This window comes from Callorhinchus milii, unplaced genomic scaffold (assembly GCF_018977255.1).
Source record: "Callorhinchus milii isolate IMCB2004 unplaced genomic scaffold, IMCB_Cmil_1.0 Scaffold1, whole genome shotgun sequence".
Classification (NCBI taxonomy): Eukaryota; Metazoa; Chordata; class Chondrichthyes; order Chimaeriformes; family Callorhinchidae; genus Callorhinchus; species Callorhinchus milii.
The window spans coordinates 111,894,843-111,909,588 of NW_024704742.1; the positions used below are offsets into that span (position 1 = coordinate 111,894,843).

A 14,746-nucleotide genomic window follows, 5' to 3' on the forward strand; every position below is an offset into this window, starting at 1 on the left:
CTTTTATCAAAAAGGACTGTTTATGTGGGGTACTGCAGTAAAACAGATTCAGACGGTTTCTACTGTGAGAAGGAAGTGGAGAGTTTTGGTTCCCATTTTGCACTTCTGGAACAGTTTAGGGAAGGAAGCACCTTTACACCTTTTATTGTTAGTGGTTGGTGACATCATATCCTTCCGCGACCACTCTGTGCGTGTTTCCTGCCATTCTGTAGGGCCTGAGCTATATTATAGGAGAGAGAGAGAGATCTACAGCAGCTGTCCACAATCCTTCTTCCTAATTCACAGTCAAACCACTCTTCCTCCAGCATGCTGCTTGTGCCAAATCATACACTGGTGTGAAGCCCGCCAAAATGAAGTTCCCTTTTCTTCAGCTACAGTACCAGATTTTTTAATTCCTGTCTTGTGCAAGTAACACAGCTGAAAACAGTTTCTGTCCACAGTGCTGGCAATTAACCCATTCATCACCCTCCAAAAAACTCGTCTTAATTGAGACAATGGATTATAGACTGAGGAAAGCCAATGTTAAATAGTTATAACATCTAGAAGACATGAAAAAGCGCTATATCAATGTTAAAGCCAATGTTGAATAGTTATAACCTCTAGAAGAGATGAAAACGAGCTATATCAAATGCAAGGATTATTATTATTATAACCAATAATTTTGGCTTTTACAAGTATTTAAAGGAAACCTGCATTTCTTCCATGCAGACGGAAAGTTGTTCATAATAGTGAATGGTTTAATACTCTTATCTTATAGAAGGTTATATTTGTAAATGATTCACCGATCTATCAAGTCAATAGGTTCATGCAGTTTGGTAAACAAACTACAGTTTGATTATTACAGGATAGATTTGAGGTTCCAGTGTAGTTTTACAAGTCTCACTTTGCACTCCTACTGTTAGAACCATTGTGAAACGCCAATATCTCTTAAAAAGGAGTTAAGTAGGCCTTTTCTGTATTTTAAATTTTTAGCATATTTACAAGATGCTGACACTTAATGAAAGAATGTTTGTGAAATTCCTCATGTATACTCTAAATATATTTTAACTTTTCCTGGAGAATACTAAAGGATCTTAGCAATATTCTTTTGCTGCATTACGTTCATTTCCATACTCTTAAAGAATTACTGCATTTGAAATTGAAGAAGTGGCCTTATTGTTGCAAGACACTTAAATATGGGATATTTTCTGTAGCCTGGTGCTGTGGTTTTAATAGAAGCCAGATCCAGTAAAATGAAGGTACCCTTATGGCTAAGGGCTTTATTATTGTACTGACTGGCTTCATGTAGTGGAGCAGAATCGTACAAAGTAAACAACTCTTTTTGCTTGCGTCACAGTAGTTGTTATTGTATCTGTGAATTCTGGAATGAAGAGAAGCTGCTTCGTGACCACAGCTCTTCAATCGGTTGCTTTCAGTACTAGTGGTAGTACTTACTGTTCCCCACATTGTGAGTGCAGCTGGCAGGGCAGATATGGGAAGTGGTGAACTGCTGGTGAATAGAACTTATGGAGCTTTGTGCACTATTTTCCACTTTGATATGAAAAAACTTGGTAAGGATCTTCCGTACTTAACACATCGATTTGTTGGAAGAGTTATTGTGGTTTGTAGCTTAGCAATGCATTCTGTGAAGTGTACAGTGAAGTCTAAAGTTCAAACAGATGTGCAAGATCTCTACTTACAATTGTTTAATAAACTGATCATTTCTTTGCAAAGTGCTACAACAACAACTTGCATTTATATAGCGCTCTTCACGCAGGGTAGCATCCTGGAGTGCTACAAAATTAATTTCACAGATCCATAGTTAATGTGAGTGGGCTAAATGTTTGCTAACCCAACGTGGTAGGACCAAAATAAATGTACACCACATATGCGGTCTGAGAAGCACTGTTTAGCTGCAGGTGTTTATTTTATAAACTGGAAGCCATCACATGGCCTCTGATCACCTGCAGGGGCATTAGGATCCCCCAGAATGTTTTAATGTTGTGAAATTATATCTTTTATTTTATGGCACTAGTCTGTGGTGTACATAGAATGACTGCCAGGGGAGCAATAAAATCCTGGAAAATAATTCAACTTGAGATTTTTTTTTCTGACTCATAGGTTCCACCTTGCCGAAGTCTCACTGCGATTCATTTTCCTTTGTCCCATTTATCCAGATCAGTTATTTTATACACATACCCATTCCTGTCATTTGCAAATGTCATCTAGATCTGTAATGTCACATGCGTGGTCATAATTATAATAATGGTAATCCTTGCATTTGATATAGCATCTTATCACATTGTTGAAACGTCTCAAAGCGCTTCACAGGACATACTGTAAAGTGGATTGACTGTGTATTTTGTAGGCGAAACGTGGCAGCCAGTTGGGCGGAGCAATGTCCCACAAACAGCCATGGAGTGAGTGACCAATTTTTTTTATTTTGGGGCATTGTTGGCCTCAACATGGGGAGAAACTCCCTTCTATTTTCGAATAGTGCCATGGGATCTTGAACATCCACCTGATCAGTTTAATGGGCCACCTGAAGGAAGTAGTCATCCACTCCATGAACGGATAGTTTTATGGGTTTTTTTGCTAAAGTTTAATACATTTTTGTGGTACAGAGAGAAAAATGTGCATTAAACTATTGTGTACAGAAGTTACCTTACATACGAATGATAATGACACAGTTTACATTCTGACTGCGATTCTTGATGCAACTTTTTTTAGTTAGCACTGGCTGACGTCCAATTATCTGCACTGTTTGGTTATCTGCAAAGGGACCAGTCCCAATTAGTGCAGTAAATCAGCTCTCCAGTGCATCAATAAGTGTTCATCAGTACAGTAACTGTTTTCAATATACCAAAATAAATCAAGATTTTTACTGAATTTGCCTGGGCTTTTTTAATAAAATTCTCCCCCCGCCCCCCACGCACACACATACACAGACACACGCATACACTCTGATTTTCTCTCATTTTATGACACACAAAAAGACCCCCCCTTCACCACCTAAAAGAAACTTTTTATTTTGATAAAAGCGAAAAAGTGTTTTTTGATGTTCCTTAAACAAGTTGCATCTCAGATAGGTCATTTAAAAATGTAGAGATATATGATCTGCAGGTGTTGTATTTGCAGTAGTAGGAAGATAAGTTTCTTAATCCAGAGACATAATTAATCAACAACAACTGGCATTAATATAGTGCCCCTCACGCAGAGTAGAGTCCAAGAACGATGAATGCACCAACTTGGATAACGATACAACGGTGTTTATCAGACTTTGCTAATCTGAGTATTTTAAAGATGAAACAGGCAACAGTTATAAATCTCTCAAGTTTATATCATCTGAAGCCTTTCACAGAATTGCTGCCTTAAAATGATTCTGGCCTTTTAATTATTTCAGGAATAATCTTTACAGCTATCAGTGGACTGATGGCAGGTTCATGGACAAGCCTCCTGAACACAAGGATAGCTTTATTATTGCTAACTCACTGAAATACATACACAATCCATCAATTTTAAATATAAATCAAACTTTTTCAAAAAATAATTGGCATATTGGAGAGAGTTCAAAGATGAGTGCCAGAGCTTAAATGGCTCCAGGTTATTAAGCAATACACACTGAACAAAAGTATTGGAGAAACGATTAGGAGGGCATGATGCTGAGATGTGTACATCATGTATAGAACAATGGTACTTAACTTAGATTGTGAGCACAGCATTAGAAGATGGGACTACAAAATTAGGAAGCTTCAAACAAGTCTACAAACAAGAGTGGTGAATCAAACGCTCACCAAAAGCTGTCAATTTATTCAGTTTGATTAAAAAATATGTCCGAGTCTCTGGTTGGAACTAGGATTAAAGGCAACAAAGGTAAATTCAGATTGAAAAAATAAATCATTCTCTAGAATGTAAACTGCTAGAATCCTAGAAATGTCATGACATAGAAAGTAGCTGAATTGAAAAATCTAGGTTAGATGAACATTTTGGAGCTTCTCTTAATTACCTTTGGGGATCTTTGCAAAATCTCTCTTTAGGAGATTAAAATGAAAAAAGTCCACAACAGAGCAAATTGTTCATGATTAATGGAAGTTAAGGCGAGATTGTTCATATTTCCTTATCAAGTACCTGCCATAAATATATTCTGTCCCCTCATTGATGTAGTTAAATTCCGTAAGTATGTTAACGTTGTAACAATGAATGCACTGTGTGGTGGATTATTAAACAATTCTTAATCTGAAAATTAAACAAAAGGAAATAATTGAACTTTATTGATAAAGTATTTATGAGCCCTACTCGTAAGTAACTTTCTGCTCTATTCTGCAATTGTGTTTATCCTAAGGAGGTTTCATAATAAGTGAAGTTATTTTTACAGATTACTGTAGGGTGAGGATAGGGTGCTGTTTCGCTATCTGTTTGTTTTGGGGGTATTACATTTTAAGTGGCTGTTACGATTATGTTTTGACTCCTGTGATGTGTAATGTCAGAGTTTGGTCAAGCATGAATTGTGATCATTGAATAATTGGAACTCTGCTCAGAAATAACTACAGTAAAAACAGCAGAGTAAATACACATCATGATATCTGTATATAGAACAAAAACAGAAACGGGTCAGGAATATTGGCAGCGTTGCTATTTAAAGAGCGTGCGTCACTGTGAGAAGAGAATAGGGAGGGTGTTTGGTTTTAGTACGAACGTAAAGCAGAGCTCACTGCTGCATAACATCAATGTCTGTTGAGACTTATCCAATGCGGTTACAAAGTTTGAACCTCATCAGTACATTCTTCATATAAAAGCTTCTATATAAAGTTATGCCTTTCAAATCATAACTGCTATAAAGAAACACTGATGGACTCAGTTCTGCTTCCATTTTGGTTTATTTGAGTTTTTATTTATTATTTTCCCACAATATAGTCCTTTTATAGTGTGTGAAAAAAGAGACAAAATATGTGAATGGACTCATTTACAGTATGCCAAAGGGGATTTAAATTCTCACACTCTCCCTGATCCTTGATATCACTTTTTTAATTCCATGTCTCTTAAAAGGTCATGTAAACATCCCATCTTAAAAAGTTCTATCATTTGGAACTTCTACAGCATTAATATTGGCCCCATCCCTCCCCCCCCCCCCAGATATTTCCACTTTGCTTGGAGCATGTAAAAACTCTCTCACACAATTGAAATGGAGTCTCAACAGTATTAATGTATTAAAAATTATCATTATCCAAATTGTTTCTATACAGTGCCACAGAAAGAAGTGTACAAAATTTTAAATGGGATTGAAAATGTAAAGCCAGATCATTACTTTAGGATGCAACAAGACGGTAGAATAAGAAGACTTAGGTTTAGAATTGTAAAGGGGAATTTCAAGGCAGATACCAGGAAGTTTTTCTTTATGTAGAGGTTAATCAACGACTGGAACAGGTTGCCAGGAAGGGTGGTTGAGGCCAGGACACTGGACTCATTTAAAAAGCTTCTTGATGCTGTAATGGGGTGAATGGTAGGTAGGCTGGGTGTTCTGGAAGAATGCGATCGGACATTCATTCAAAACGATCTTGTGATCCTTCCTAATCCTTCCACCATCCAAAGAACATCAGTTTATGTTGGTACAGATTCATAAGGCAATATTGCTGTCATATGTAGTTGATTCCATATGCATTCCATATGCACCTATGGTGCATTAACATATTGTCTTACCCCAGAGAAAGTCATTCAGAGTCTAATATTTTAATTTTTTCTTACCTGGGTGGGTACATTTTCAAACAGATGAATGTGCCCACAGTAAATCTTGGAATTCTTGCTGCAGTAGGGATTCCTCACTTTTATTTCCTTTCATGTTGATAGGTATTTACTTGTTTTTACACGTTTACAAAATGAAATTGCTGATATACACTGCCTCTGCTTTTGTGTTGCTGTTGGGGACATTTTGCATAATTTTTGTCGATTTTATTTCACTTGAGAATTTCTGCTGCAGAAATACATTGATGAAATGTCAGTGTTAATATGCACTGTACATTTTTATAGACATTTACATAGCTAGAAGTAAGTTGCAAGGACTCAATCTCACTGAGACACAGTTTATCCCCAATTATCTGCTGCCATGAATCAGCTCTGTGATGGTGTTGGACTCTGTCAACTCATTTCCCCCATATTTGTTTGTATTTGCATAACAGAAAGACATATTTACCAATGAGTAGAGATATTTCTTGTGGTTTGTCTTAGATCATCTTGTGGTCATTTTCTGTTGAGAGCTCAGTCTCCCTTTCTGGAAGAATTGTTTACTCTACTTGCTGAAAACAGTTTTTTTAAATATATTTTGAACAACAAAGACATACTTTTTTAAATAAAAAACTGTTATTTAGAGATTAAATTAAAACCTTGAAACTCCTTACTGTGCTACTTTTCATAGAATGATACTGTCCTTTGTTTGGCACAGGGAAGTATTCCGTATTTTTTGCGCTGGTGACGCTTCACGTCCTTGATATGTGACGATATTCACAAAGAGATTAATATGTCTTATTGGACAGTATTTTACTGTGAGTTAGGATATTCGGTGAATAGTATGTGTTAGCTCACTAGCATTAAATACTTACCAATTATTGCCATTTATGATTGCATAAAATGTAAAAAGAGAGGGAGTATTGTTGTGGATATTGCCTGATCTTTGTATTTGCCAATTCAACTGTTAAATAGCTGCTTGTTTTGAAATACCAGACTTACAATTACAGCAGAGAAAATTAGATCCCAACTGCAAAAAAATTAGAAATCACCCATCAGTTCTGACATACTTTAGACAGTGTCTAACATACAGTAATATTATCCTCTGTGTAACTGTGCATAATTTTGAAGCGAACTACGTAGACAGCAAAGATTGAAAGAAGATTTGTTGAAGAGTACACTGACTTTTTATCCAACTATAAGTAGAGCTGCATGCCAATAAAAAAACAAAAACAATGCATCCATTCTAATAATATGTAGTAATTAATTGTGTATTTATGTCTTTCTGAGTAACTTTAAAATGTATGATTTCGATAGCACATTAAAAAAAAATTAGGAATGTATGTTTTGGATCACTTGACATCTCAAAACAGTCCTTCATGTTAGGTTCAAACATACCATTCAATAGCTGTTCACTCCAGTTGCTTTGCCTGGAAAAATCATGGATTAGGGAATTGCACTAGTGTTAAGTAAACTTAAGTATGATTTTTTTTAGATTGCTCCAAGGAACAAAATAAGTGATTGCTCTTTACCACAGATTTGCAAAATAACAGGAATAATACTGAAATTAGAATTTTATCTGATGTTACCTGTAATCCAGGTTACACAAATCTTGTAAATTCGTTGCTGATGTTCTTATGTTTATGAAAGAAAGATATTGAAAGACATGACTTTTTTAAAAAATGTGGTGACGACTGATTCATCTGAGTGTTCTTAGAAATCACAAACTCGAACCCTTGGTTATTATGGTTTGCATTGCATCTGTAGGTATAGGACCGTGCATTCCATATCTATACGGATGACACCCAACTCTTATCTCCCTGCCTCTACCCTCGATTCCAGGACCACTGCTGTTCATGAAGTACTGAATGAGTTCCAACTTTCTATAGCTCAATGTAGGTGAGACTGAGGCTCAATTGCTTGGCTCCCGTCAGTGCCTGGGACTAACTGCATCGATCTGCAAATTGATGCGCACTTCACCTCATCGAGCTGGTGCAAATCCTGTTATCCTGTTCAAATCCCCAACTGTCCTTCAAACTTTACATCCATCTTTCACTTCTTCTGCTTTCCTCACCTCCACAATATCCTCTGCCACTACCTCCTACCCCCAGGCTGCTAAGACCCTCATCCATGCTTTTATCACTTCTAGGCTCAATTACTCTTAACAGCCTTCTCATTGGGAGAACCCAGTTCCTCTCTACGCAGTGTGTGGATCACTCAAAAGTCTGCAGCCCATGACCTCTGTGTACCTAGCTCTGTAAGCCTATCACCCCCAGCCTTGCTTGGCTCCTCCGATGATCCCCATTCCCCAGAGAATCAAATTCAGGGTCCTTGTCCTCACTTTCAAATACCTCCACGGCATTTGTGTTGTCCACCTGCTCCGCCCCACCATCGGTGGTTGAGCCTTCAGCCATTCTGCTCTTGCTCTCTGGAACTCCATCCCACATTCAAATGTTGCCTTTCCCTTCCCCTTCTCAGCCTCCTCCTCCCGGCCTCCCTACCCCCAGTCCATTACATGAAGAGCTCTTTGAGACACGTTTCCGATGTGAAAGGCAGTGTACGCATGTAAAACGTAGGGTATAATTTGCCTCAAATGCTGCTCTGCAAAAGCTTGTGTGAGCATTATCTCTCAACATGGGGAACTAATCTCTTGTTTTGTATTTAAATTTATTGTATTTTTTAAAAAAGGTATTACGTCAGTATTTTGAGTCTTTTCATCTGGAGTGACTTGAAGCACTATTTTAAAGTGCAGATCAAACAATACAGTATAAATAAAGTAGATTTGTTCATTACTGACTGAAAACAACTCCAGATAGTAGTCCTGTATTAACAAACAGCCTGAACAGAATGACCATAAGGATTCCGCACCCAAGCTAATACTGAAAAGCGCATTAAATCAGTAAACCGGTATCTATCTGTCCAAAATGATAGTTGCAATAGTCATGATTATTATATAACATAATCAGACTGGGTTGGGCTTTCATGCAAACAGTGTGGTGGTGGCAGCAGTGGTGGTGGGGTGGGACTCGGTGCAGGGGAACGAACCACAATTTTTAAAAGCCGAATGGCCTCCTTCTGTGCTGTATAATTCTATGATTCTGTGATATGGGAACACTGAAATGCTCATAAAGCAATATAGTACTTTAGAGCTTCCATAGTCTTTCAATATTTAGCATTTCTATAAGGTTATTTAAAAAAATCAAAGCTGTTAAAATATCTCATCTGCAACAGAATTCCAGTAACGAGCTCTGCCATTTGCATAATGAGGAACACACCACCATCAGTATTGTCAAGGCAAAAAAAAGTTTTCCTTTCATAAATGGATTTAGTTTTCCTATCTTAGGCACATTGCAGGTTCATTAACTGTGGTACAGCTGTTCCTCTGCACATGTTGTAGTAGCCGGTTATCCTTGTGAACAATGTGTGCATCTGGAAGTAGATTAGTCCTTACTTTTAAGATTCTTTGATATACCAACAATTTTAACATAAGGTTTGTTTTTATGGCTTCCTGCGTTTATGGAGAACTATTATAAATGCCTCCTTTATAAAGCACATCTTCTTTGGGTCCAAAAACAGCCTCATAAAGGAAGGGCCTACTCCACGATGTGAATTGAAGTGGTGCATTTCAGCGATGAAATCCCAATGATTAATCAATAACTGATCTCAATGACCTGATAAGGCCCTGCGCTATATCAAATGCAAGGATTATTATTATTATTTTTATTAACAAGCGTGGTTGTATTAATTTTCCCAGATAGCGCTGCCCCTCCCCTCATTAACTTGATCCCTCTACTGGTATATCAAACAATCCATAATAAAATAGAAGAATATTGGAATATGATTATAAATTAATATTTTTTCCACTGTTATAAATCATTTTGTTACTTCTCTAAAAACAAATAAGTGTTTTCACAGTATATGGTACCTTAAAATTGTTCTATCATAAAAAAGACAAGATTTATGCTTAGTTACAGCAATAAATAAGACTGTATTCTACTCTAAAGAGACCAGTATTTTCTTGTCTTGTTAGTTTTGTCTTCTATTGTTGTTATAACATTAACTTTTGTTATCAGCAGGAACAGATGCAAGAATCTGTGAATTGAATTGAACTGAACTGAGTGAGGATTGAGCAGAAAGAACTGGTCTTGAGAAAACAGGAGTGAGTTAACGTCAAAAGTACAGGACTTCTAGGACAGGAGAGAAGAGGGAGAAGTATGGGGAGAAAAAAGATTCAGATCACGCGGATTATGGATGAACGAAACAGACAGGTAAGAGATAACTAACAAAAGGCAATAATCAAATTCAACCCTTATTAGAGCACTAACCTGAATCCTCCAGCAGTGGAACAGTTTGTAATCTTTCAGTGTTGACCTATCCATGAAGGATTGCCACAGCAACATTTTTCATTCATCATTAATAATAAGTTGGGATGCAGTCAACTTTCTGTGTGCGCCAATTACATTTAAATGTAAATTTAAAAACATCTCCATGAACAGATGGATGCTTAAAGCTGCTGATGTGTGCTTGCATCGTCCTTCCGGGTATAACATGGTGACGAATGGGTTATTACAGGTAATGAAAATATTGTGACTTTTTCGCAGCTTTGAAGGTGCAGAATCCGAGTCTACATCTTAACTATTTTTCTGCACCACAGAAAAGCTTTTTCATTATATTAAGAATTTCCATAAGCTATAAATCCAATACTTAATAACCACTACTGAATAAAGACACAGACAGTAATGATTTAAGCCAATCCAATTGAAAGTTCACAGAACAAATTAAAACTAGCAGTGCTCTTAAATTGACAGACAACCTTCCTTATATTCCTTTGAAAGAAGATAGGTTAGATTAAACTTAAGATACTGTAATTGCTTTGTGGGCATCAAAGTGCATCAGNAAAAAGACATTCAAAGTACACTGATCTCAGCACAGTGTTTTATATTTTATTAAAATTATTTTCCTCCATTTATTCTTTGCTTAATCTCTCCGATGCTATCTTTTTTTTCATCTCTGTAAGCCTCATAACATTGTCTTGAAAGAAACCAATCTAAGCACAAATCTCATTTCCTTGCTCTCAAGGATTCTCTCCATTGGATTAATAAACACAATACTATGTATTGGGAAAGAACAACTCTTAGTGGAAAATTATGTTTAAAGAACAAACAGAAATAGAATTTATGATGAGTACATTCCATGTTTTTTTCCCTTAGGCTGGTTATTGCTTCAAGGAAAGTCAGAAAGCAATCATGTTGCCTTAATCCAAGTCTCAATGGCTTCTTTAAATAGCTTACAGTTAGAACTGAAATTAAGAATTTTAATGTTATTTTATAAATTATTATATCGCTGCCAACCAATTGAATGTGTTGCCTATTCCTTTTAGTCATGTATTTTGCAAGACATTCATAGATATTTATAAATGCAGACACTTCCCCCATTTCCCCAATCACCGTAACAACGAATGCAATTTACACATTGAGGTTTTAGTCAGACCAAAGCAGTAACAGTTATTTTGTGTATAGTGATGGTGTAGAAGCTGGATGAAATGTGCTTCTCCCATGGGTACATTTTGCACATAAAGAGTCTAAAAAGTTGATTAACCAAAATATGTAAACTTTTTGCAGGAGATTTAATCTGAGATGTATCTAATACAAACACAGAAATGTGCTGGGATCTAAACACAAGAGTCCCAAAATAGTGGTCACCAGAGGTACATCATTTTAAACCTCTTTAACTTGATCTACTTCCGAAGTGGAGTTTCCATAGATTGGAATAATGCACTTCCAGCGATTGTCAGGAGTCACAACAGCATTTGATACCCTGTTACAAATATTATGTTTTAGATTTGACGTTCTTTAGTTATGGTATTAGAATTGTACGGTGATTCCTCTAACTGTACCTTCATTCTTAAAAATGTAACAGATAAAACAGAAGTATTTTGAGGGACTAGGTGATATAATAGCTTAGCATACTGCCCTTTCACATCTGAGGTCTGGATTTGATGCTGAGATGGAAATCTTCCCTTTGATGGTTATCAGGATTGTATATCAAATACTTAAACTGTGTTTGCTTCAAATCATTATCTAGGAAATAATGGGCCTATAATAAAATCCTACACTTAACTTGGCATTTGATGCAGCTAACCTCAAAGAGCCCATACGCATGGCTCTTGTGGGAAATGGAAAAAATCACATTGAAACTATAGGGGTACTCTTCTGAGATTGGGCTAAAGTTAGGGGGAAATAGAGATGGGCATGCAGTATGCTGATATTGGATGCTTGAAATGGTGCTCTGTTTTCTGGTGCTAACATTGCTTGCCTTAATGAACAGAAAAAATCAGCTTTTCAAACTTCATATACAAATAATTTACCAATTTCTGGGATTTATTTAACAAGTAGAACCCAAACAAACTGATTCAGTTCATTATTCCAATGTAACATTCATATAATTCCCACTGTAAGAGAGTTTTGATGTGAGCAGTGGGAGAATTCCAGAATTATTGCAGAGGAGTTTCCTTGACCATGTTCAGAGATTTAAGTCCTGAATGCACAATTAATAATTTGACTCAGAATGTGATTTGTTTTTGGTCAGCCAGATATTTGACTCAATCTCTGCAACCCCCCCCCACCCCCTCCCCACGCTATGCTCATGGGTCTTCATTCCAAACTACTGAGAGTTTCACATTTGTATGGTTCTGTTTGTCTGGTATGGAGTTCACGTTCTCTCCCCAGAGTGACACATCTTGCTCACCCAATTCTGGAGAGTTTAGACAAAGTTTAGGTAAGAACCAATAATTGAGGATCCTAGAATGTACATTGTGCAGCTTGTCTTTGCAAATACTGGCTAGCTTCAACCTGCTTGCTAGGATTGCTAGGATTACTATACTTTTGGGGATTTGGCTTGCCGTCATCAAGTGTGAAGAATCCCAGTCGCCAGCGACATGTCTAATATGCCAGCTTCCTGGTCTATAATCAACAGTACCTTACAATACCTCAAGCCTGCTTGGCACAGGGACTAGACTACCAGACCCACCTTAGAGGGTCGACTTGATTCCAATCTTCCATTGTCAGGTGTGTCATCTTGGAACCAACTCAGCCCCAAAGAGATTTGTTTATGTCATCCCAAGAAGGAATATCACTAGATGGCCATTAGACATCACACAACCACAGGTTTGAACCTTCTTTAGGAATATATTCAAGTAACAGAATCCAGACAAACAGCCAATTGGTGAATAGCACAATTCAGCATAAAATCTGTGACAAAATTGCCATCATCCTCCTGCCCTTATCCTACCTATTGATTAATGGTTCCACCAGTTGGAAATGCACAGCCTCAGCCGTAGCTACTTGCCTCTCTGCATACCAATCAAGATAGGCACCAAGTCCTATATATATGGGTGTGTGTTCATGGACCAGGATCCCTGGTAACGCCATTCACCAGCTATTACCACAAGACTCATACATTTCCTAAAATGAACTATTCGATGGAAGTTTTAAACTGCAGAGTAATGTATAACAGCGAATAAATGCAAGACAGTAATATGATTTAAGAGGTGTAGCTAATGTCTTAAATTGCAAGAACAAATCATAATCACCTTATAAATGTTACTGTAATCATGTAGCACTGAGTTTGTAGCCCTGAAATCAATGCCTGTAGCCAGGTTATTTATAACAGATATAGTACAATTTCATGGGATATATTTAATCAGTCTTTACTTTCTGCACTAACACTGATTGCCACTGTGGGCACCACTACCCGACGTCACTGTGCACTTAATGTCTGGCAACGCTTACAGAAAGCAATCTACAACTGTAATATCATTATTATGAGTTATTGCAAAATAATTTGCAGATTGCTGAGGAATAGTAATATATGCCAGATGTACATTCAAAGCAGGTCTGTTTCCTGATAATAAAGGCACATTGGTGTAGTAAAGACATTACACTTGGTGAACATTATCACACATTAAGGAGATGGGTTGCATTGATACAACCGTAGACACGGGAGAAAACAGTAACAGAATAGATCTCCCATGCACAAAAGCGCACATATATCAAATCAGAAAAAAATAATTGATAGAATGAATTTAAAGCAGTAAACTGATCTGACAATTCAGGTAATAGTCATAGGTTCCTTAAATTTCACTCTTAAGACATCGGGTTACAACACATTCTCAGGGATTTAATTTTTTTATGAATTATACATGATGATTTCCTGCAATTTTTCAAGCTTAAAAATAATGAAACCTAATGTCATTCATTGAACAAACATCATCAGTGGTATTTGAGTCTGATTCAAGATACGTGTCTAGTTTATTACGTTATATTTTCATACTGAAGTCAAGTTGTAAACAACAACAATAAAATGACATTTGTATAGCACCTTTCATGTCGGGAGGACGTCTCAAGGCGCTGGACAGATAAGAGTTTTCTGACCCGAACTGGGGATGGGAATCAGAGAGGGTGGAGGGCAGGGGGGAAGCAGGGAGATCGAAAGCACAGTCGAAGAGGAGGGTCTTGAGATGGGTCTTGAAGGTGGCGAGGGAGGGGGCGAGATGGGACTGTGGGATGGAGTTCCAGAGGGTGGGGGCAGAGTGGCGGAAGGCCCACCCACCAATAGTGGGGCAAGCAAGACGGGGGACGTGAGCAGAGGGAGCGAACAGGATGGTAGGGGGTTAGGGGGTCGCAGATGTATGGGGGAGCAAGACCGTGGAGGGCTTTGAAGGTGAGGGCCAGGATCTCATACTGTATCCTCTGCGTAATGGGAAGCCAGTGGAATCAGGTGAGGATGGGGGTGATAGGGTCGCAGAGCCTAGTGCGGGAGAGGACATGGGCTGCAGAGTTCTGGATGATCTGCAGCCTGTGGAGGGAGGAGTTAGGGAGGCCGACAAGCAGTGAATTTGCATAGCTGAGTCTTGATGTAATGAAGGCATGTATGAGGGTTTTGGCGGCCTGCGGTGTGAGACAATGTCGGAGCCGGTGACGTTCCGGAGGTGGGGGATGCAGAGCGGTTCATGGCGCAGATGTGAGGCAGAAAGGATAGTTGAGGGAGC

At 37.9% G+C, this 14,746-nt stretch overlaps 1 protein-coding gene across 12 annotated transcripts in view; it reads left to right on the forward strand.

The window, feature by feature from the left end:
• The window catches only part of mef2cb (myocyte enhancer factor 2cb), a 155,654-nt gene that overhangs the window by 49,642 nt on the left and 91,266 nt on the right, over positions 1–14,746 (forward strand). For all 12 annotated transcript variants that reach the window (XM_042334398.1, XM_042334378.1, XM_042334410.1 and 9 more), the window contains one exon: positions 9,771–9,965. In XM_042334398.1, the coding sequence (XP_042190332.1) occupies positions 9,912–9,965 (54 nt within the window). In that variant the 5' untranslated portion in view covers positions 9,771–9,911. The remainder of the gene's footprint in view (positions 1–9,770; positions 9,966–14,746) is intronic.